The sequence below is a fragment of the Prunus avium genome, chromosome 3 (genome assembly GCF_965620075.1).
Source record: "Prunus avium chromosome 3, drPruAviu1.hap1.1, whole genome shotgun sequence".
NCBI lineage: Eukaryota > Viridiplantae > Streptophyta > Magnoliopsida > Rosales > Rosaceae > Prunus > Prunus avium.
Window position 1 is genome coordinate 9,918,980 of NC_142286.1, and position 23,096 is coordinate 9,942,075.

At 35.5% G+C, this 23,096-nt stretch overlaps 2 protein-coding genes across 2 annotated transcripts; one reads left to right on the plus strand and one right to left on the minus strand.

Moving 5' to 3' along the window:
• Window positions 1-615: 615 nt before the first annotated feature.
• Window positions 616-16,973, minus strand: NUDT3 (nudix hydrolase homolog 3). Its single transcript, XM_088250303.1, has 22 exons — window positions 16,738-16,973; window positions 16,099-16,278; window positions 15,111-15,188; window positions 12,611-12,707; window positions 12,129-12,262; window positions 11,533-11,614; window positions 10,622-10,708; window positions 10,119-10,225; window positions 9,537-9,708; window positions 9,203-9,456; window positions 8,492-8,573; window positions 6,906-6,971; window positions 6,573-6,650; window positions 6,361-6,456; window positions 5,779-5,885; window positions 5,490-5,658; window positions 3,067-3,150; window positions 2,677-2,771; window positions 2,512-2,602; window positions 2,281-2,427; window positions 1,359-1,425; window positions 616-944 (listed from the first exon to the last, which is right to left on the minus strand). Exons 1-21 carry the CDS (start codon window positions 16,821-16,823, stop codon window positions 1,363-1,365), a joined length of 2,355 nt encoding a protein of 784 aa, XP_088106429.1. The 5' UTR covers window positions 16,824-16,973; the 3' UTR covers window positions 616-944; window positions 1,359-1,362.
• Window positions 16,974-17,885: 912 nt separating this feature from the next.
• On the plus strand, window positions 17,886-20,486 carry LOC110769659 (prefoldin subunit 6). The gene is made up of 5 exons (XM_021973682.2): window positions 17,886-18,112; window positions 18,185-18,255; window positions 18,557-18,681; window positions 19,854-19,914; window positions 20,217-20,486. Exons 1-5 carry the CDS (start codon window positions 18,034-18,036, stop codon window positions 20,271-20,273), a joined length of 393 nt encoding a protein of 130 aa, XP_021829374.1. The 5' UTR covers window positions 17,886-18,033; the 3' UTR covers window positions 20,274-20,486.
• The last annotated feature ends 2,610 nt before the right edge of the window (window positions 20,487-23,096 follow it).

The following is a 23,096-nucleotide window of genomic DNA, read 5'->3' on the forward strand; positions in this document are numbered from 1 at the left end:
TATTTAAAATACAATATATATTTAAAAATAATTTTAAAAACAAAACAAAAATTTTATGAATTTTAAATGAAAAAATAAACAAAAATTCGTAGTGACCATTTGTGATAGAAGCGTAAACCTCAAGGGCGTTTTGTGATATATATATATATGCCACGTCAGCAAACTAACAGAGTTATTTACGGAATCTAACGGTAGGGACTTGTGATCACATATACAAACCTTGAGGACCACGAATGACACAAAAAAACATTCAGAATGCAATATGATAGTTTCATAAACCTTAGGGATGTTTTGTGATATTAAACCATAGTGTTAATTTACTTACCCATAGGTAAACTGACATAGGTACATCACATGTGCTAAACATATTAAAGCAATATCAACTTACCTACCAGAGTGAAACATACATGTATAAATTTTAGCGATATAGGTTCAATAAATTTCTATTTATTAATGTGTGCCATGGGCTTGTAACTCAAGTGGTCAAAACAGCTACCCTACACTCGAGGTTTCCATGTTCAATTTATGAAAGTGAAACTTTATTTTATAACTAATCCATAAATGGTAGGTTTACTTTTGGGAGCTGCTATTGGCATTCAAAAGAATACGGCACAATTATATATAAGCATGGTCACGCACATTTTTCTTCGTTACGAAACAAGTGAGTACATAGCATTCAGCATGATCAATCATGCCCATTTTAGTTATTATGCTTTATTTATTTATTTATAAAACAGCAAAAACAAAAGCAAGAAAAAAATTCACAGAAACACCAAATGAGCCCTAACATGTCGAAACAACCCTCACGTTTTCTTGTAGGTCACGTCATATATCTTGTCTCTAGAGTGAGGAGCTCATAAATAGAACAACCTTTAATTGTTGCACCACTCAACCTGATTAATGTGTGAAGAATAAAAAGCCATCGAAGCTTGTCTGTCTCGTATCTGCATAAGTTTTTTGTTCGAGAATTAGGAGATTAGTTGCTTCACATGATACAGGTTGAAAATTACAGGGAAAAGCTCACTAATAGCACCACTGTAGCAATGTGCTCTAATAACACTATTACTATAGTATATCGACAAGATCGACACAATATTAATACTTTATTTATGTCATATCAAGCCTATCTTGGACTATTTGCTATCGTTATGGGACAATATGTGGCAATATTGACAACATGTTGAAATGATATCGAGATAATGAGACTATTTGCTACAATACTAATGCTGTTTGAGAGCATTTCCCATTTATAAGATGGAATCAAGATATCAACCATTCTATTTTCCCATTAATCCAGCAATAATTTTGTCATTTACTAGCATCCTTCAAAGAAGGTAGAAAATAAGGATGAGACTCACCAATTTAGCGTCTTTGCTCCAATATTTTATCAACCACCGAGAACGTGGGAACTATATCCACAGGTACCTACACAAAGTTAGAAGATACTAGTAACTATGTGATATAAATTGTTGTGATAAATAGTTCAGAAATTAAAAGGCAGTTTACAGTCCAAAGAATTCTGGCTCATAGAACTGAATTTGGAAGTTTATATTGCATTGGGTTTCCATAACATAAAAGAAGAAAAGGGAGATTATAAACTTTAGTTGCACTGACTGAGCCTTCATTAGGGTTCAGGACTTGAGGAAACGTCAGAAGGATGGATGAGGACAAATTATGTCTATGTAAATTAATATGAAATTTCCATTGGTTTATTAAGAGATTTATATAACTTAGACGCAACACAAAAAATATTTTCCACCAATTATTCGCTATAAGGGTCAAAAAATGCATCATTCTTTTGCCTATTAAACAAATGCTTATCATATATGCATGTCAATCTGATAAACTAAAAAGACATTAGGCATGAAGTGAGGCATTTCATTTCACGCGCCTGAAAAAAGTGAGAAAGACAGCTGCTAAAATATACTCAAGACAATGCTCAAAATCCAAAGCCTTGAAAGCATATTCAAACATCGCCCACAAGGGCACAGTAGAAACAACCCAAAACCAAAACCTTGGCTACTAGTGGAGAGCCCCAACATCTTAAAACCATAGTCATGATTTATTCATTCATGCATGGAGTCATCTTCTTTCCTCAATTGAGTGATGACATAATCAACTGAAATCAGCCATCTTTTTGCAAATCTTATTTGTAGTGCAAGATGTCATCATCTATTAGATACTTAATATGACTGCATCCTTAATGCTTGTTATGAAAATTGCATACTAGTGCATTAATTATTTATGTTTAGAGCTTAATTATTGAAATATTTGTTATACCTGAATTTTCTTTAATCTTTGCAAAGCAACTTTTAATGGGTCCGTCAGTTTGCCGTGTTTCTGAAGCAGCAAATTTGCAGCCTCTTTGTCACCTTTTGCTTGTATGGTGAGTATCTCCCTACTCAGGCTCTCAACTGCACCTTCAACCTTTTACAAAAATGAAGGAATACTTATACATTGCCTTGATGTGTCATCTCACGAGGCAAAACAAGAAAATTGAGGCAGTAATACCTTGGTAAAGTCAACAGAAAATGTTTCCTCAGGGTTCAAGATAAAGGCTCCTTCCTCATACAACCAGTTAAACTGCAATGCTTGTCCTTTTCTGAAAACATATAGCAAGTATAAGATACTTGGTGGCCAAACATGCTAGTATAGTATAATGGATTGCTAGCTTACCCGTGAGCTTCCTCAAGACCAAACCGCACTGAGCGGAAGCATCCAGCAAGAAATGAAACATACATGGACTTCAATAAACTCTTTGGAAGCAAATCCTGGACTCCCTCAGAAAAATAAAACCAGTTAACAAGCATAAGCAGAAGAACAACGCCACTAGTATATGAATTCCATTGGTAATAACATAACCGCTTAGGATATTTATTAATAAAAATGAAAATACAAGGTATTCAAAGACTCGGGGAACAAGAGGTCCACTGTCATCTCTTGATAATAACATAATTGACCAAAAAAAGAAAGATGCAAATGCGTTAGAAAATGTGTAAAACAAACCATCCCACTAAAGTGATAAAGTGATGTAAAGCACGGTCAAGAAAATATATGGCCACGCACCTTGTGGATTAGGAATTTCAACGCCCAAAGGCCAACTATATCAGCTTTTGCTTCTTCCAGAGCGGAGTGGAGTTCTTGCAGTTCCTTTATCAGAAGATGAAAGAGACACAAGGCAAACCAGAGTCGGCATTAAGAAAATAGTGCACACTTGAGGTAGTTAACCTTCAAAAAATGACTTCTATAATTGCTTTTTCTTAACATGTCGTAAATGACATTAGAAGCATACTAAGAACAAGAATTTGACTATAATCGTCAATAAATTGGACATAAATTGTTGGAATACCTTTTCTTAATAAAATACAGACCATCTAATAAATGCTTCATAGCTAACAAACCCTCCATCAGTTGGAGAAATTTAGACATCTAAAACTGCAAATAACAGAACATGCAACTAAGGTTCCTGGGGACATATCAACTACCTTGAGTATCACATGTAATCATCGGGAGTCTTCCTAAAAAGAATACTACATGATTCACCGATGCGGATTCATTTTTCACAAAATTTGAGCTAAAACTTCTAAATTTTTTTACAATAGATGCTCCATTTGAAGAATGACTAGAAATGTCATTGCCCACATTAACAGCCTAGGCATCATGTGCCTACATACAGGATGACATGATGTGCCTCAACACTTCAACAATGCAGTCCTCAGAGCTAGATACTATGATATGCCTCCACAATACAAAGACACCACTTGTCTTCATAAAAACTATGGTGGGCATTACCTGCCCCACTGCAACAACCAACTGTAACACTTTTCAGCTTAAAAGGGGGCATACATGTTTAAACAAACTGCACTTCAACACCAAAAGCTTAAAAGGGGGCATACATGTTTAAACAAACTGCACTTCAACACCAAACTCAAGAACAAAACTAAACTTCAATAACTGTCTAGTAAGGAGCACCCAAAACATCCTTAAGCAACCATATGAAGGACACAAGGATGGTTACTACTAAACGTCAACAACAATATGTTTTGATCATATGGGCAAACGAGATTTTCCAGGACCAAGACCGGAAACACAACAGAATTTATACACCAATACCCAGTGACAGATGTCAAAGATGAAAGAATAACAACCAGATGTCTAATAGTTTCTAAAAGTGATTAGAGAGAACTCTGGACAGTAATGTGGAAACAAATCATATATATTACATATATAATATAGTGAAGTCAACCAAATGACTTGACGGCAAGCCATCTGGTAGGAGGAATGATTTTTATCTAAATCACTAGGTCTCAGAACCAATGCTTTGATATCTATGTTCAGAAAAATAGGGAGAAAATAACAAATATATTCATAATAAGTTCACAACCCTATCACAATAGGAAACAAAATTTTACCTCAACATACAAGTAGGAAACAACTATCCAAAGAATCTTCATTATGACATATATATAATATATATTTCACTTTAACAGACACTTGCACCAGTTTCTTGGTAAATAGGCTGACACTTAGTTTGGCACCCAAGTTTTCCTGACAATTCCTTTTGGCCAGTAAAGATACTAACTGGGACTTTAACAAAGTGTTGCTTCCTGTAACACTTTAATTTTTAAATATGTTTATGTTGTCTGCCTGCAATAAGGATAGGTAGGTAGAGCTATGAAATTCAACCTCAAATTTTGATAAGTGCGTTCACAAGAAACTTTTTTTTTTTTTTTTGAAAATATGTTTATGTTGTCTGCTGTAATCATGTAACATAGAAGGGATAATTCTGTTGTTCATGTGGCTGTCTTGAAAATATGTTTATGTTGTCTGCTGTAATCATGTAACATAGAAGGGATAATTCTGTTGTTCATATGGCTATCTTGAACACGCCTGCTGTTTGATTTTGTTCGTTCTGCTGGTCATTCACCAGAAACAATTACTATAACATTAAGGGAAATTTTAATGGGACCCAACAATTTTCTTTTGAGACCCAACTCTTATGTGAAATGTGAATTGCCCATTTTACCCCAATATGAAATTACCATTAAGGACAAAAAGCATTTAAAAGAAAAACAGATGTTCTCACTAGACCCAACAGCTGCAACACATATGCCTAGAAACCTCATCACCTTCCACAAACCCTCACTTATTCACACTTTTTTACTCTCATAATATTGAACATGTAAGTAAACCTAACAAAACTTAGATGCTCACATTGATGGAAAGAATCTATTATTGACGGATGGAGTGTTTAATCTTTGTTTGGAAGCCTCCAAATGAGCTATCAACCGACATTGTTTGATTTACCTAAAAGAAAATTTCCCTGACAATAAAATTTTATTAACTCTCCTGTTCTGTTAGATATGTTGAACCTTAGTTTGGAACAAAAGTTTAGATTACCATAAGCAGCAATGCAATCCAACAAAGGTTGTCAAAACAAATTATAGTGAACAAGTAAACAACATAACTTAGAGAGTTAGGTCACTGACCAATCTCACTGTAGACTTTCTACCATTTGGAAGTGTTATGCTATGAGGACCAATCCCATGGCAGCACTCATGGCAAATTGTGTGGGTAAAGAAAGATTCAAAATCTACAAGTTCTTGTTGTTCCTTTGTAATACAAACATCGGCTATAGGTTGAAGAATGTGCTTGAACCTGGTTTAGCATAGGCAGTTCTGACATTACCTTCCCAACACAACAGATAAAAATTTCGAAAAGCAATAATTGATATTTATCTAAGTACATGACAAACATAAAAATGAAGGAAATTTTTACTTAGCCTCTGAGATATTCTTCAGCATGACCATTGATGTTCCTCGATCTTTTACTATACGCTCGTCATTTGGTAGATTAAAAGCAACAGTTTGAGGACCCTTTACATCCTGAGGTAAAACTTGAAGTTGTCAACGTCACTTCACCAACCAGTTAAAGTTGCATTTACAATAAACACAGAAGTGGAGGACTCTGACCTCAATGGACACCATACAATTAAGGACAAAAATATTTTACCAAACCCATGACACTTAATAGATTTATTTGTGATAGGTAAATTTATGTCAACCTCAAACCTAAACCTGAAGATGCATTTATTTTACATTTCTCCATTCTAATACTATTCTTATTTTTCAATGACTATTATCTTGCCGAGTATACTGCTTGTCGCTCGATGTCACACAAAGAGAGAGAGAGAGAGAAAGAGAGAGAGAGAGAGAGAGAGCACTTCAGCAAAAGGATTTTTTATTGTTGTTTTTTACATTAGCACTAGAAGCAGGGCAAACCATAATGCTTCTAATCAATAAGTTGCGAGTGGCCATAAAATAAAATCATCTTGAAAGATTTTCCAGAGTCTAAACTTACTCCTGCATTATAAAGAAGATCGATGACTCGAATAGGAGCAGAAATCACATCTTTGGACTTGTACACATTGTCCAGTGGGAGATTTTGCTCCAGAACCTTATAAACAAACAATAATAGTAACTGATAGTTAGAAGGGATAACAAAGTTTGTCAGGATAATTCTTTTTTGGTAAGCTATTAAATCTCTGGTAGAAAATGATTGTACAATAGTACCTGCAAATTATCACCAAAAAGTTTTAATTGAGCTGTTGCTTTGTCATCCCGAACTCCAATAAATGCTTCAAATGTAGCCTAAGATGAAACACAGTTCAATTACATCTAAAGGCAGAAAACTTACTACCATGCTATCACATGAATTCTCAAGTAGGTCCTTTTAGACAATAAACACCAAAATGCAAGAAATATAAAAATTATTAACTTTTAAAAAGGAAGAAATTTGCTATCAATATCATTGTATATGCAGTATGTTACACCTAAGTTCACAATTTTAAACTACAAGGTCGTGAATGCAGAAGCATAAAATAAGGGTGCTCCATATAAAAATACCTTATATCCAAAAAGAGCATCTTCATATGTTTCATATGGACCAATAGTAACATCCAGCTTTGAGTCCTACAGCAGAACAGCAGACAAAAATAAAGGCTAGATCAACAGTTTAATGCTCTTAAGACTTTACAGAAAATAATAAAATTTCAAGAGGAAAACAAGAAAGCTCCCATACTTCATGGGGTACAAATTCACGTTATACAAATGAACTTGATGCCATTTTAGAGAATTGAAGTTCAAGAACAAAAGTTTCTGTAATTAAGTGCAATTTTTTATAAGGTCATTTCCTTTTAAGATAAATGTATATAACTATTCATTTTTTATAGTAAACATACTGCTAAATTAACAGGTAAAAGAGAGCCATGACTAGGCTCCTTTTTTTGTTTGTAACTTTTTATGAGAAACTATGTGCACAGAGTACAGACAGTGAATGATGTCCACTGAATATACAAAAAAATTTATATTACATCATAGGCTTTCGTTGTCACATAACATGTCCATTAGCATCGAGTTTAGGTCTCCTCTCCAATTGCAATGTGTTGGAATTTCAATTTTGTAAAAATTGAATGATCTTGAAGTTGGTGAGTGTTCTACCCCACTTTCTTTGAGTACAAATGTCATATGATAGAGATTATACAGCAGGTGGATAATGGAATCAGCTTGCAACTTTTTTGTTTTTTGTTTTTTGCATGTGTAATCCTATTTCAGCAAGCTGGTTGGTGAATCATCTCTTCATATTTTTAACCCCATCTCGATGATTCGGAGGTCTAATGTCAACTTATGACCTTATTGGTGTAACATGTGCAACAAGGCTACTAAAAGTATTCATTTCACCGTCTCATTTGCTTGACGCTGTAGTACAGGTAGTTCCGAAAAATGAGGTCGAGTTGGGTGATTTCACATTCACTAGTGGAGAAACATTGTGCTTTTGGTGATGGGAAACAAGCTTGTGAAATTGTAGTCTGTTGACAATTTTGTGGGCCATTTTGGTGGAAAAGAATGGTAGAATATGTGAAACCAAGTGTGAGGAAGAAATGTATCTCTAGTGGGGTAGAGTCAAAATTTGGGCATCACTGTGGTTTTGATGTCCATAAATTAAAGATATAGTGCAGAAATTTTGCTGTCAGTTTGATTGTATCTTCAGTGGACTGCTGGTTCACAGTTGTATTGCTGTTTAGTTTAGTTAACAAAAATTACTGTGGTCATTATTTAAAAAATCAAAAATCAAAAAAATAAAGAGAGAGAGAGAGAGAGAGAGAGTGTCAATGGGCTATACAATAGGGGATTCCATATTCATATATAATATAACCCCATGTACAGCAGAGGGATGGACATGGGTTGGATCAGGCCAACTTTAGAAAACAAGATATTCTAGTTTGTAAATTACATAAAAATCAATTAAAGGATCAAGCCGTTTGATTAATAGCAACTTCAAAATATTGATAACCACAATAAAACTTCAACATATTAATAAACCAGCTCGTGGTAAAATTCTCTCTAGAAACAAATAGTAACTATAGTTATAACTGTGTATCAACACCATTTAATTTATGATTGTAAACGGTATATTTAAATACTGTACTAACCAACTCCATCCAGGCTATATCTGAGTCATAGTAGTCATTTGAAAGAAAAGCATCGGCCTTGCTGTGAAGAAACCTCTTCAAACTTCATAGAGAACACAAGATTAATTTAATGGTTGTACGAAGATGATATTTAGCATGACCACTGTCAAGTTTTGTAGGTTCACTATTTTTACTAAAAGCTTAAGCTGGGATGTGGATCAATAATTATCATACTCTAACATGCTGAAATCACTATAGATTGGGAAATTTCAATTGCAGAGAATCAAACTACTATCTCCAGCTCTAATAGCTTATTAAGGTTAAAAACTTGTTGAATGCATTTTTGTTGATGCAGTAATGAGTTTAAATACAGAGGTTTCACTGATAAAAGAAAAAAAAAAAGTAAATTTCGGGCTTTACGAGGTACGACGTAAGATGTATATAGGCAAATTTTTTTATATCCCTTGATATTTCGTTGTGATATACTGCTGGATAGCAGTCATAAATCAGCCATATTTACAGCCAAATATTAAGGGATGGCTAAGATCAACGCACATAAAATCAACCATATATCACAGCAAAATACGAAGGGAATTTTCTTGGACTCTTGCTTTGTAAAGCATGAAATCTCTGTATTTAAACCCATGCTGCACCGTGAAATGCATATAAAATTCTTAACTTGGAATCAGCAATGAAACAACTTAGAAGAAAAGAAATTCGTCAAACTCATACCTAGGAGAACTGGCCAAGTCACCAGCTTTATGCAAGAACTCAGCAGCTCGTGTGAGGGAAGAATTATACTCTTGGGAGAAAGGAACACTATATAGATCATGAGTGGAACCCACTGAATGATTTGTGCTGCTAACTGTACTACTATACAAGGAAGAATCCAGACTGAATTCACTGTGTCTTTTAATAACAGTGAAAAAGCCTGTTGCAGCTTGTTGTTGGTCCTCTGTTAGACTGGTCTTCCACAATTCAAATTCCTACACAAAAAGAAATTTACTGGTGTTCATATATCTATAAGATCTTTTTTTTCTACAATACAATCAGCTCAATCATATACCACTTTGTCCATGTCTGGCGGGTAGAAGTTTGCACCAGGTGGTTTCAGCAGAGGAAACGCAGCTTTGTATTCAAGTCCCTTCCACCCAGCAACAGGTCTAGTTGCTTCAGGAAGCAACTTTATAGCCGAATCCGCAGTTGTCAGAAATGCCTCATTTTCATCAAGGGATGACCTGTTGATAGAAAATATTGCAGACATTTATTCAAGTAGTATCATCCAAAATTACATGAGCACACCCATCCACCAACACACACACACACACACACACATGGCACACGGTACATTTGTATGTAATAATTGCATGTGAATAGTATTCACCGGAAAGAAAACTAAGTTGAAGAAGACATACCATGGACTCTTATTAATTACGTAATATTGCAAACATTTATTCAAGTAGTATCATCCAAAATTACATGAGAACACCCATCCACCCACTCACACACACACACACACACACACACACACACACACGCACACACGCACGCGCACGCGCACATACACATGGCACACGGTACATTTATAGGTAAAAATCGCATGTGCATAGTATACACCTGAAAGAAAACTAAGTTGAAGAAGACATACCATGGACTCTTATTAATTACGTAATACATCCATTTCAATTTGTCTAACTGTGATGTATCAGCATGCTCCTTTAACCAATCTTGTAGAACTGGATTACTGTACCAAACCTAAATGTAAAATCAGAAACATAGAATGGGAAAGAAAAAAAAATTAGAAATGGGCACTACAACATAGATTAAGAATTATAATAATAATATGTGCCTGACAAACTAGGTGCAACACAAGGAAAATTACAAGATATTTGCATAGCTCCCCCTTGGCTCATTTAGTGCATTTTTACTTGCATACAAAGAAAGAACTATAGTGCAAAATATATTCCACAATATGTGTATGCAGATGCACACTATTGGTGATACTCGAATCTACCATGCAGCACATATCATTATTTTCATGCATACTAACAGTCTTTATGTATCAGAATAACATAACAGCACAAATACACAGGTTGAAGTGTCTGTTTAATTATCTAACAATGCACATGTTTCATTACAAATCTATTCAACCTGCAGGTAAAAGATTTCGTCCATAATTGCTGCAGCCTTAATTAGTAACAGCAGAGCCTCTCTGTCTGCATCTGTAAGCCCTGTTAACTGCATCAAGGAAACAAAATATGCTCAACTTCACTTGGAGGACCCAACCAACTACATTTTGGGGAAAAGAAAAAGGAAGGACACAACCATCTACAAGAAGAAGAAAAAGAAGAAGAAGATTGCTGATGCACAAGACATGGGAGAGGGGAGGAAGAATTTCAACATCAAAGTATTTAATAAGCTATATTCCAAATACGAAGTTAAAATTTAAATTAGGCAACAAAAGTTACACCATCTTCTTGAAAATCTGTAACATTATGGTTCACCTTTTAGGTAAGAAAGCTTGTTGTACTTTCAACCAACTTTTAAATTGTTTCAACGGTTTCATGTAATATGTTTACAAGTTACAGAACTGGTGGAAAGAGTAGTACTCAGGCTATGAAATACTAGCCAAAAAGGCACTAACTAAATTGTATTCCCGGAATGTTGGATGAATAAACACAACAACCACAAGGCTCGCAAAGAGCTCAATGCCTTTGAAAGCCCTTGCATTCCTCTTCTTCCAGATGCATACCAAATAATACCTACAGAATTCACATTCCTTATCACTGAATCATGGTGCCAACCAAAACATCTCAATGCAGATTTTGACATAAACAAATTGATTCCACTTTGTCAAAACTAAAGATAAAGCTTCTTGGCAACTCAGGGTGCAGCAAAAACTTATAACCATTCTACCTTTCCAACTTCCAGCCAAAACTTTTAATCATTGCACCATGATTGAATATTGTCTACATCCAATAAAATTTAAAGAAAAAAGAATAAACTAAATACATAATTTACTAAAGGAATAATAGATCTAAGAAATGGCTAAGGACAATAACCTCGGCACTGAGGGAAACAGGAGCATAATGTTGGAGTTGCTTTTGTAGAGATAAACTTCGAGCTATAGTGTTCTCCTTGTACCTTTAGGAAATTAAGATGAAATAGCTGACATAAGAAAGTAGTGAATATTCGGGGAAATTTGAAACAGATGGTGATATAGTATTGTATGTCTTTCAGTCTTCTTGATACGGAATTAATGTTTTTCAGGCCGAGTAAATCAAAGAATAAAATTTTATTGCCGTGGAGGCACAAGAACATTCATTATTTCCATGAAGCTAGCGATGAACAATAAAAAGAAAGAAATTTAAATTGAAATTTCAAAATCTTTTTGTCGACACACAAAAAAAAAAAAAACAGATATTGTTTCTTAAAAAAAAAAAAGAATAAGTTTTAAAATAAAAATAAAAATTTCTTGGAGATGCAACTAAATCCAGCCTTACATGGGTATCAGGACTCGGGAATAAATTGTTTCTTGACCAGCTTAAGTCTTACGAGAAAGAATCTTCATATAGGCTAGTCTGGAATGGATCATTCCATCTCACTGATAAAATAAAATAAAAAATAAAAAAACTTAAAATGCTTTTCAATAGCATACCTCCTTGCAATTATGTCAAAAAGCTGACCGTATTCCCCATTTACATCATAGGGGACGTACTCAAGATCTTCTTTAGCAAGTAAGCTTCTATACTCCTCGTAAGAAATATATTTAACAGCAGAGACTTCTGTTTCCTGCCATTAGAGAGAAGAGATGTTCAGATACTCAAGAAAATTTACATGGCAACATAGGCTGCATAGCAAACAATATTTAAATGAGTATAATTCAGCCACATGGTTGCATTTGCAATATCGCAGTTGCATTTTTTTATATAAGCCAGCATATCTTCCTGTTCTATTAGTTTTCACCCCTAGTCTTTGAACTGTTTCTATGAGTGATTAATAATTCTGATGGCCATATTTCCTGACTTAAAGAGAATGTAATTAATAGATCTTCCCAGAAAAGTCAAAGTATCATAAAATAGCAAAAAGATAAAACATGAATCATTGGAACTTCTATTTGACTTACATCACCCTCCTCACCTGAAGAGTAAATGCCTCAAGAGGGATTGGATCTACAGTTGTAACCAAATATACATCATTGAATTCATTATTGATGAATTTTCCATCATTTGTTACACTGCATTCAAAATTTAACCCAACATCAGTTAATACACAGAAGATCTTGAATATAAACAAAATACAAACATCACCACCGTCATCATTGTCATCCTTGCCCTTTGTCGTAATTGTATTTTATTTATTTATTTTTTAATAGAAACAATTGTATTAATACAAAAGTGGATAAGGAATCCACAGCAGATAGAGAACAAGACTAAAGAATAAAAACAACCCAGCTCCCACAAACCAAAGAGAAAACCTAGAACAACCCTAAGCTTTAAACCCAGACAAGCCCCGCTCCCTAGACAACCACAACTAAGCCCTCAACGAATTGGTCGTTTCGGAACACCGATACCTGCTTTTCTATGAAAAAAAAAATTAATATAGAGAAACATTACAATACAAAACTTAGTGAACCAGGAGTTTACCATCAAAATGATACAACCCTAACAATCAAATCCAAAATACACCTTCTACATTGTATTTCAACTCAAAAAGACTATCCAGCAGCAGCTCCCCAATGTAATAAAATTACACAAAATGAGTTATCCTTAAAAGCTGGAGAAAGAGAAGCCCATAAAGATGCCCAAAACCTGATTCTTTCCCAAGCATTCTCTTCTACATCCCCACTATAGTTCAACAAGATTCTTCTATTTCTCTCTAACTAAATTACCCAAAAGTCAGCAAGCACAGCGCAATTCCACAAAACTCTTGCCTGCCTTCCACCACCAAAAGACATCTATTTTTCACAAAGAATGTTCGAAGGTGACTGAAGAATAACCCGCCTTTGTCCTAATTGTTTGGAATAGAACATTGAATTCTCATCTTTCATTCTTTCATATTAATATACAATGTCTTCTACTAAATCTGAAATCTTATATCCTTTTGTCTCACTTCTTCCCTTGTTAATTTTGGTTGGCTTCTTTAATCTTTTATCTTGTACTTTAGCATGTCTTTCTTTAGTTATAGATCCATCTAGTGGTCTACGTTGATTATGCCTACCTAAGCCTAATTTCACGTATCTTATCACTTTCACTCCTAAGTTTGTTGTAAATAGATTGGTTTCAATTCTGCCTTTTCTAGTCACACCCATCTTCCATCTTCAAATTTTCATTTTTCTACATGGATGCATTGCACTTGCTTTTGCTTTACCATTCAACATTATGCCCCGTACAAAACAGTTGGCCTCTGGACAGTTCTGTAGAACTTCCTTTTTAACCTATTTGGTATGCTTTAATCACATAACAGACCACTAGTTTGCCTCCACTTTGTCCGCACTTTTCTAACTCTATTTATTGAATCATCATCCATTTTCCTATGATTTCGCATTATAGATCCCAAATATCAGAAATAATTTGTAGCCCTCTGCTCCTGTACTAAAGCTAATGTAAGTCTTTCAATTCACTCCAAAAAACTTCCGCCGATTGATGGTCTCAATAATTAGATGGCATCCATAATGGATCTACCTGGTATCTATTCTTTCTCTCCTTAATCTTGCTCAACCTTTTCTCCTAAACACAGGCAGAATATTGTAGAGCTGGCACAATTATGTTCTTCCCTAGTTGATACAAATTTGGAGGGTAAATACCTGTTCAAGCTTGTTTGACCAGACTGTCAATGCCAGCCATGATGTCCAGATGGGCAAGGCCACCCCTGTATCAACCTCATGCTAGATAGTGTTAAATCTACCTTACTGTTCATGCAGATTGTAGCAGTTTAACATCAAAGAAAAAACCAGGATTGTTCTCTTAAGATTGAATGTCAAGCGAAGAGCATACTGGGCAAGCATAATTAGGGTGCTGTACAGGTCCAAACTAAGCATAATTGTGGTTGAAGCTATGAAGCTTCTTTGGAAACTTTTGAGTGCATGAAAATCTCTTGTGCTTGTCTTCTCCTCCTTGCTCATCTACTCTTCCTAAGGATGTCTCAGCAATTATTTACTGCTTGCATGTTTATGCAGTAACCACATACAATACAACACCCTTTTAACCTTGATATGCAAGGACCTTAAAACTCATCCTGTCTTGACCCCTTATTAGTAGTACTCCCAATCCTAACCCCTCTACTACTATACACCTGTCCTCATGAACTTCAAGCCATTAACTGATGATGTCTGGAACAATACGGGAATCCTTTTTCAGATACCTTTAACCACTTAACACCTCCACAACTTCACAAAGCCTCACAAGTATAATAACATCTCACCTATATCTCAAAGAACTATGAAATTCTGAACTAGTGCTTATTAACAATAACAATGTAGAAGCATATCTCACTCCAAACTAACATAAAAAGGGAAAATCAAATTCCAGATGTAGTAACAACTAATAACAATTTATTCACGAAACATTAGTCCATACTAAAAGCTGCTAGACAAAGAAATATATATCCAACAATAGAACAAAGGAATTAGCCTACTAACCACTCTTGAAGAAAAACAAATATCATTTCAAATGCGTCCTTTGGAAGTGTTACACCTAGCTCTTCTTGAAGCTCCCTCCTGATATATAAATTACTATGTTTCAGTAACAAGCACACTTCAGACAGCTCTAAATTTTAACAACAAAATACGCAGGATAATTGGCATGACTGTCTCATGCACAAAAGGGGAGGTGGAGCAGTAACTTGAGGAAATAAGGAGATAAAATACTTAAATTCAGACATAAGTAAATTCTGTAATAGGCACTTCTGTATAAATTCATTACCAATCTTCTAAAACAATATCTCCTATTGAAAAATGGAAATTCAATTAGCATCACGTTGTACAAGGCATGTAAAAGGGATACATTTATAAAAAGTAATTTTATTCTATACAAAGCAATAGTGACCAATGTCAGCTTCCTCGTAGCAGTTAATAGATGCAACAAGAAAATATATAAAATGATCAAAGAGAAAAAAAAAAAAAAAAAGAATTTATTATGCTAAAAGGTCCATCTCCATATAGGCCTAACTCTTGGAATTTGGCATGCAATCCCTAACATGAGAATTAGGGACTAGTATTTTCCTAAAGGAAGACAAAAGTGCCTATCTGCTAAGGCCTTCAACTTCTTAGGTTCATATGAGCTTTGAACTTTGTTATCATTTTATCAATCAAATTTTAGAAAGCCTAGAAAGTTTAGAAAACTCTGTGAACTTGAAATCCCATAATATCACTCTATCAAGAAGAAAGTCAAAAAAGTCACACAAATAGCAACTAAAAAGTACAATACAATCAGCCACACTTAGCACAAAACAGTAGACTATCCAGATGAATCACGCTAACAGGAGCTTGATTAAACAAGTAAAAACCAGGGTGGCTGCTCAAATGACTTTATAAGTAAACTGGTTATGATTTGTACACGTATTGTAAAAGGAAAATATAGTACAAGCGGTAAGTGTCTGTTACAAGAAAGGGTAATGAAGCTAGCTACCGAGCTGTTATGAGTGACGAATCACCAGCGGATATGTGTCCAGCACTTGAGATATCCCACAGCCCCGGCCATGAATCCTTGCAGTCAGCTCGTCGTTGGATAAGAAGTTCCTGTGTACTCTCAGCAAAAATCCACACATGTACAGCTCGATGGTAATCTCCGTCTCGATGAACATCTCCTCTACATGGGCATCAATAGTATTCATAGATAAGAATATATGTCACAACATAGAGGGTGATAAAAACCATGAAACTTTCAATCAGAGTTACTGGTCATCAGAACAAAATTCTTCAAAAACCAGAAACAGAGCATGTTGCCATCAGTAAAATCAGCTACCCTACTTCTGCATACATATAAACTGAAGATTTAAAGAAGGGCAAACAATTGGTTGAATTTTTTTCAATTCATCAACTCAATTGACTCCAAAAAAAAGTTAACTTATTGAAGGGCTTTCCTCAATCAATATCTTTTCCACAACGTGTTCTGTTTGTCTCTCGAGAAATTACAAGAAAAGAGTGAACGCAATCAAACAAATTTCCTCGCTTTCTTGCTTGCTTGATTCTTCGATATAATGGTGTGTTCGTGAAATCTGGGTAATCAAAAGGAAAAGAGAAAGGGGAGGTTTGGGTTTAAGCTTGCCTGGGCTTGGAAATGCCGGTCTTCTGTCCGGTTTTGGTGAGGACGTCAAAGAACTCTTCTTGTGTATGAGCATCGACCTCCGCCATTGGTCGCTACTGTCAGTCGGTCCGATTGCAGAGATAGATTATACTTCGGTTTTAATTTATCAGTAAACGCGACGGCGTCCACTCTGTTTGCTTTGTTCTCATTTTCCAATAGAGCATATGATGCGATACTTTTTTTTGTTGGTTACAACTTACAAGCATCCCATGCGATACTTGCTTTTGCTTAGTTTACGCAATGGCATTTTGCTTAGTTTTACCACCCCTAATAATTGCCTAGTTTTACCATCTAATTAAACTCACCTAACGGTAATTAATGAAGTGGTGGTGTGGTGGTAATGCTCTTTTCTTTCACCCCGGATAAAAACTTACAAGAGGTGACATGGAGCTTACATCCTATATTTGTTCATGTTATATTTTAAAAAATAAATAAATAACACATAATGTCTCCGCCTCTTCCAGGATGTTTATGGGGTGTTTAGAACTCTCTCTACCAAAGGTGAATGCTTACTCTTTTCTTATGGCATGTTTGAGAGTGCTTCTGGAAGAATCAAAAGCGATTTCTGATAATTAAAAGCGATTCTGACAGCATTTGACAGAAAAGTTTAGAAATACTTCTGGGTCATAGAAGCGCTTCCTGGAGAAGCACATGTTATGTGCTTCTTCAGGAAGCACTCCCACGTGCTTTTCCACGAAGCATTTTAATTTTGTATGAAAATTCAATATTTTTATAATAAAAGCGCTTTTGTTAGAAGCGCTTATGAGAAGAAGTACTTCCTAGAGAAACAGTCCCAAATGAGCCCAAATCTTCAAAAGTGTTACTTCCTATCTGTGTTTTCATTTTCATTTATTTTTATTGAACGATTTATTCTCTGCAACTTTCAATCTTTGTTTGCATTTTTTGGCTAGATGATTTAGCCAACACAACCTATTATATGTTGTTTTTAGATCTTAAATATAGGGTGCTGTTAAACGAATCTAAAAATGTTCGTTTAACACCACCCTAAATATAAGATAAGAAAAGGGTTCTGATTGCTTTCACGGCTACATGGGTCAGAGAGAATTTTAAAGAACGCAAGCCCAAGATCTGGACCTAAATCTTACAGGATTGAATGAAGGCCCAACAGAACTCCACACCCAAAAGCATACTGAATTGGATCTGCAACAAAGAAACCGAAGAAAAGGGAGAGAGAAAGACCTAAGCTGCTACTGATCAGAAGACAAAGGAATATATGTAACAACAGCAGCAAAAACAATGGCGTCGTCGTCAGGTCTTCGAGAGCTTCAGCGCGAATTGGAGGCCAAAGCTAACGATCTCAGCAAAATCCAGAAAGGCAAGTCGTAGCTGTATGCATTCACACTTATACTTAATATGTAAAACCCTAACATGGCATTCGCTCTTTCAGATATTTCGAAGAATCACCAAGTGAGAAAGAAGTTCACTATTCAGCTGGGCGAGAACGAGCTCGTTCTCAAGGTCACCTTCTGTCTTGATTGTGCTTTCTCTATTTTCTGTTTGGTTACCGGGAAAACGAAGTCAGCTCTTGTTATGATTTTTACATAAGCTGAGACGCTAAATTTCATTTAAATAGCTTTTTCTTTTTTCAGAATACTTGAAGTGATTTTCTGCTAAAGTGATTACCTGATATCTGATGTATTTGCAAAATTTTCATTTAGTTGGAAGCTAGTGGGCTTTGTTGTAGTGTTTATAATCTCATGGTTATTGGTTAGTGATTTACTATTGGATTGAATACTAATATGATTGCTTCTGTTTGTAGGAATTGGATCTCCTGAGCGAAGACGCCAATGTTTTCAAATTGATCGGTCCGGTTCTTGTGAAGCAGGATTTAGCAGAGGCTAGGGCCAATGTGCGCAAGAGAATCGAATACATCTCTGCTGAACTGTATGTTTCTGTTTCATTTGTTTATTATATATGTATATACATAATATTATGGTTTGTACTCTGCACTTGCAATATTTGCACTAGTTTAGTTTATCATTTCAAATTTTAACTTTATGGATTATTGTTGTTAGTTTAGCATCTATTTGATGAAAACGACCCGAATGGAGAATAAACCCGGCTGCATTTCTCAACACTGACTTTATCAATAAGTAACTCTTGTATTTTTTCGTGTGAACAATTTCAGAATTTTGTGAGAAAAGTGAGAGTTTAGATCGAGTGTTGAAATTGGTTTGGTCAAACCAATTTAATAAATTTTTGGTAAATTTAAAGTTATAACTAATCTATGTTAAATGATAGCCCTTGATCATTGATCTTAATGCTGGAAAGTGAAATTTTTAAATGGAACGTAACGAATCTAACTAAAGCCTTTTCTTTTCTGAAACTGCATATGGTACACAGTTTCCATATCAAATATATACGATTTATGATATGTTGTATAAGGGCCAAACCATCAACGAGCTTCTTTGAGGGTAAATTTCTCCCCACCGAATGGGGAAGGACCAAGAGTGCAATAGCATAAAGCAAAATGCAGCTCTGCCTTCTCAAGAACCAAATCTTTAGAACAAAGTTTTTGTAATTGTAGCTGATAGCTATCAATTTTATGGATGTTGAATTGCTTATTATAAAGCAAGACGTACTAGTACTGAGTTTTCACAAAATGATGTGTAGGGGTCTCTGTTCACTGGAATGAGTTATGTTCACATTTGCAGTGAAGGATGTCCATTATTTCATAAGAGGATGTTCAATGTATTCATATGCCTATTACCTTCATATATGTGATTGTGGGCCTAAGAAATAAATATCTAAAGAAATGGGACTGTTTGGTTAAATTCCAAAAAAGTGGAGAGGGATGAATAAATTGGGTATTGAGTTCAATTATAACCAGGTTTTGGTGTCTTTCTCTGAAGCTGTGTATTCTGTGCATAAGCTTATCTTGAGAAACCTTTTTCGCGGGAATTGCTAGATGGATCTCATACCAGTTATATGCTTTTGTAGACCATAAATTTCTCAATTTTTTTTCCTATCTTTTTCTTGATCATCATAATCATATTCATACGAAACTTGTCTGGCATATGTTAGACACTGAAACTGGTATTCATTCTGTGCAATAGGAAGCGGCTTGATGCTACTCTTCAAGATTTGGAAGAGAAGCAAAATAGCAAGAAAGAAATGGTTTGTATTCTTCCTTGTTTCTGTGTATCTTAAATGCTCTCGTATAATGCCATAGCCATTCGTACGAACTTTTGACTTTGATTGGGTTGTGGTAATATATCTATGGTATTAGAAGAATTAATTTCAGAAAGTGTACAATTAAATTGTTGCATTGGTTTTGTGCCTCTCCTTTCACCTCCTCGTTTTGAAGTTGACTAGGTTGTACTCTGCAAAGGGTCATAACTACAAGTTAACACCATTCTTAACCAATGTAGACATATATTTCAATATTAATTGCTTCCATTGGATATGTTGTCTTGCAGATGTTAAAATTACAACAGAGGGCTCAATCTCTCCAGGCTGGAAAAGCAAAGGCATAATCTGTTTTCATAGTTGTGCTCTCTTTGTCAGAAGTAATGTATTCTATGAGTTTCTTGTTGACGCATGGATGTAGTTTCTTTTTTTTTTTTCCTTGTTTGTTCAATATGATTTGTAAACCTACGAAAGAGGTCATGCCAACACGAAAAAATACAAGTTACTTATTGGTAAAGTCAGTGTTGAGAAATGCAGCCAGGTTTTATTCTCCACTCAAATTAATGTGTTAATTGCCTCACCCCGGATGTTTTAGCTTTCTAACTTCTTCAAAAAGCATGCTGAGAAGGAAAGCACCCAAATTTTTTTAGAACAATGCTCTCAAACTTTGCCTCCAAAGGGACAAAACTATATACTTCGAACTTAAGCAGGATGTCATGACAGTGCTTTGGGGTTACCCTAATAAAAATCATGTTACTACATATGCGTGCTTTGGGGTTACCCTAATAAAGGGGATTGAACTTTTGAAAGTTCAGGGTTACCCTAATAAAACCATAGATATCGACAAAGTCATGTCAATATCTATGGTTTCATAGTACAAATTGTTCTCTCTCACTCTCTAATTTTATTTTATTTTAATCTTTAACGCCATAATCCCTTAAATTCACTTTGGATGTTATGCATATTGATGTATGCCAGAACAGTTTAAGCTTTTGAAGCCGGTGGTTGCCTAACATACTATGAGAGCATTTTTTACAAGAGTCATGAAAGTTCGAACATCCCTCCCCCCCTCTCCCCCGGGGGTGAACCCAGAACCAAATCAGTCCCCCAGCCCCCCCTCTGCGAACCCTCTCTCCCCGTTTCTTCCTCTCTCTCTCTTCTCGTCTTTATATGCACAACCCATAACTGAATCTAGGGTTGTTTTGTTGGGTATGGGTCATATTTGGATCAGGTTGGCTTAATTGTCTTGAAGCTGCTAAGGAGAATTCTCTGTACTAGCTTTTGAGGTTTCCCATCTCTAATATATGTGTGAGAGAGAAAGGGGATGGGGAAGGGAGGATGGGTTTCAAATTTGGAGTGCGATGGAAGCAATCGTCGACGTTGCAGGTGTGGTATAAGGACTCGAATAGAGAAGGGTGGATGGAAGGAAGTTTGGGTCTGTTAGAAGTACGCCATAGAGCCAATCATGAAATGTAAACTCTAATGATATTTCACCTAATTAATTAAGGGCATTATGTTGTTTTGAGTAATAATCTTAGTAATTTACTTAACCAACAAGGCCGTGGATCGTGAGACATAGAAAGTGACTTAAAGAAGTTAAGTTCAGGAAACCTTTCTGTACCATATCCATATCCTAAATGGTTTGTGGTCATAAGATAATCAACTGGGCATTGATAATCCACAAGGGCTATCATGCGATGTATCTGCTCAATCAGGAGGATAACCGGTCTCGAGTTGTTCGTATGGAGACACTAAGATAAGTGTATGGGTGTTCAATAGTGAATGAATTCACTAAACATGATCAACAGAGAGAACTTGAATGGAAGTTCTACTTACATGTCAATCATGATCTCTCAAGTTGGAATAGTGCAAATTAGTCATTGACCTGAGGCACCACGAGTTGTCTCATGGAAGTATCGTGGGCCCTTAGCCATGTTGAAGCATTGTGTTCCTCTGGGCATAACCCAAAAATATGACTAGGGTTCATGATCAATTCATGGAGACATGTGAGTGTATTACAAGGGATTTCTACCTTCAGTAAAGAAGGAGAATGCTTAGAATATGCGACTCAAAAATCTTTGGCCAAAGAAACGAGCTAGATCAATAATAGAGATTACACATATTTACATTTATGTAAATGTAAATATAGAGTTCAAAGCACAAGTATTACTTCATTATTGAATCCAAATGTTCGAACCTGAAGCTTCGATTATATGAAACTAATTTACAATATGCGGCAATCCCTTCCACCATAAGTAGCCAATTTGGATCATTTACAATATTAAATGGGAGTGCTCTAGAGAAGAAAAAACGACCATTTTTTCGACAAACTTCCTTTCTTTTTTTTTATTTGTATGCTGAATTTAATGTACTTTGCCGAGCTTCTAAAGTGATAAATCTATCCATTGGTCCTTTTGATTTAGGTTGTGCTCTAAGAGCCTCATCAACTGCAACACTCTTAGTACCGAGGATTCCATATTCTTTATCCAATGAAGTTTCCATACTCTGAGCCCCTCCTCGTGAACCATGTTCGGTTCATTTTTATACATAATTTTTCATGTTATTCACCCACTATTTTGAGTTAGTTCTTGACATTTTATAGCTTTTTACTTCCTTTTTGTGTTTTCTTAGATTTTACCTTGGTTGGAATGAAAATGAGCTAAAAGTGCATTATTAGTTATAAATTCTGTTTTTGTTCATTTTCGTAGGTGAACTTCTTGGCCTGGGATCAACATGCTCTGGTGCTCGGATGAGGTCATGATCTTCATGAGATTTGTTCCAATGGATGTTAACTACAACATATCCAAATTTGAGCTCCATTGGACAAGTATTGCCTATCCAACCAATCCAGCATGTTACCACAGCTCTGGAAATCCGGATTTGGCCAGCTTTTACCTCCTTTGTGTCATCTTAATTTCTTGTTACCATAACTCTTGGTAACAAGGAATTACCTTTGTAAAAGAGATATTTTCTGAAGTATTTGGCATCTTTGTGAGTCAATGCTTCATAATGGCAAGGGGACAATGGGCAAAAGCTTTAGAGAAAGAATGAGTTTTATATTAAAAGTGTGAGTAGGAAAAGATGGGAAAAGGAGCAAAAGCAATTGGCAATCAGAGATGGAGGGAGCCTTTGAACGTGGAAAGCAATTCAATTCTGAATTCTACAGATGG

Excerpts from the sequence above, each read along its gene's own strand:
- NUDT3 (XM_088250303.1), bottom strand. The coding sequence starts at position 16,823 with ATGGCGGAGGTCGATGCTCATACACAAGAAGAGTTCTTTGACGTCCTC. Across the intron at positions 9,457-9,536 it reads CGCCAGACATGGACAAAGTG|GAATTTGAATTGTGGAAGAC; the intron begins GTATATGATTGA and ends CTTTTTGTGTAG. Across the intron at positions 5,659-5,778 it reads AAGAATATCTCAGAGGCTAA|GTTCAAGCACATTCTTCAAC; the intron begins GTAAAAATTTCC and ends ATGCTAAACCAG.
- LOC110769659 (XM_021973682.2), top strand. The coding sequence starts at position 18,034 with ATGGCGTCGTCGTCAGGTCTTCGAGAGCTTCAGCGCGAATTGGAGGCC. Across the intron at positions 18,113-18,184 it reads TCTCAGCAAAATCCAGAAAG|ATATTTCGAAGAATCACCAA; the intron begins GCAAGTCGTAGC and ends TCGCTCTTTCAG. Across the intron at positions 18,682-19,853 it reads GAATACATCTCTGCTGAACT|GAAGCGGCTTGATGCTACTC; the intron begins GTATGTTTCTGT and ends TCTGTGCAATAG.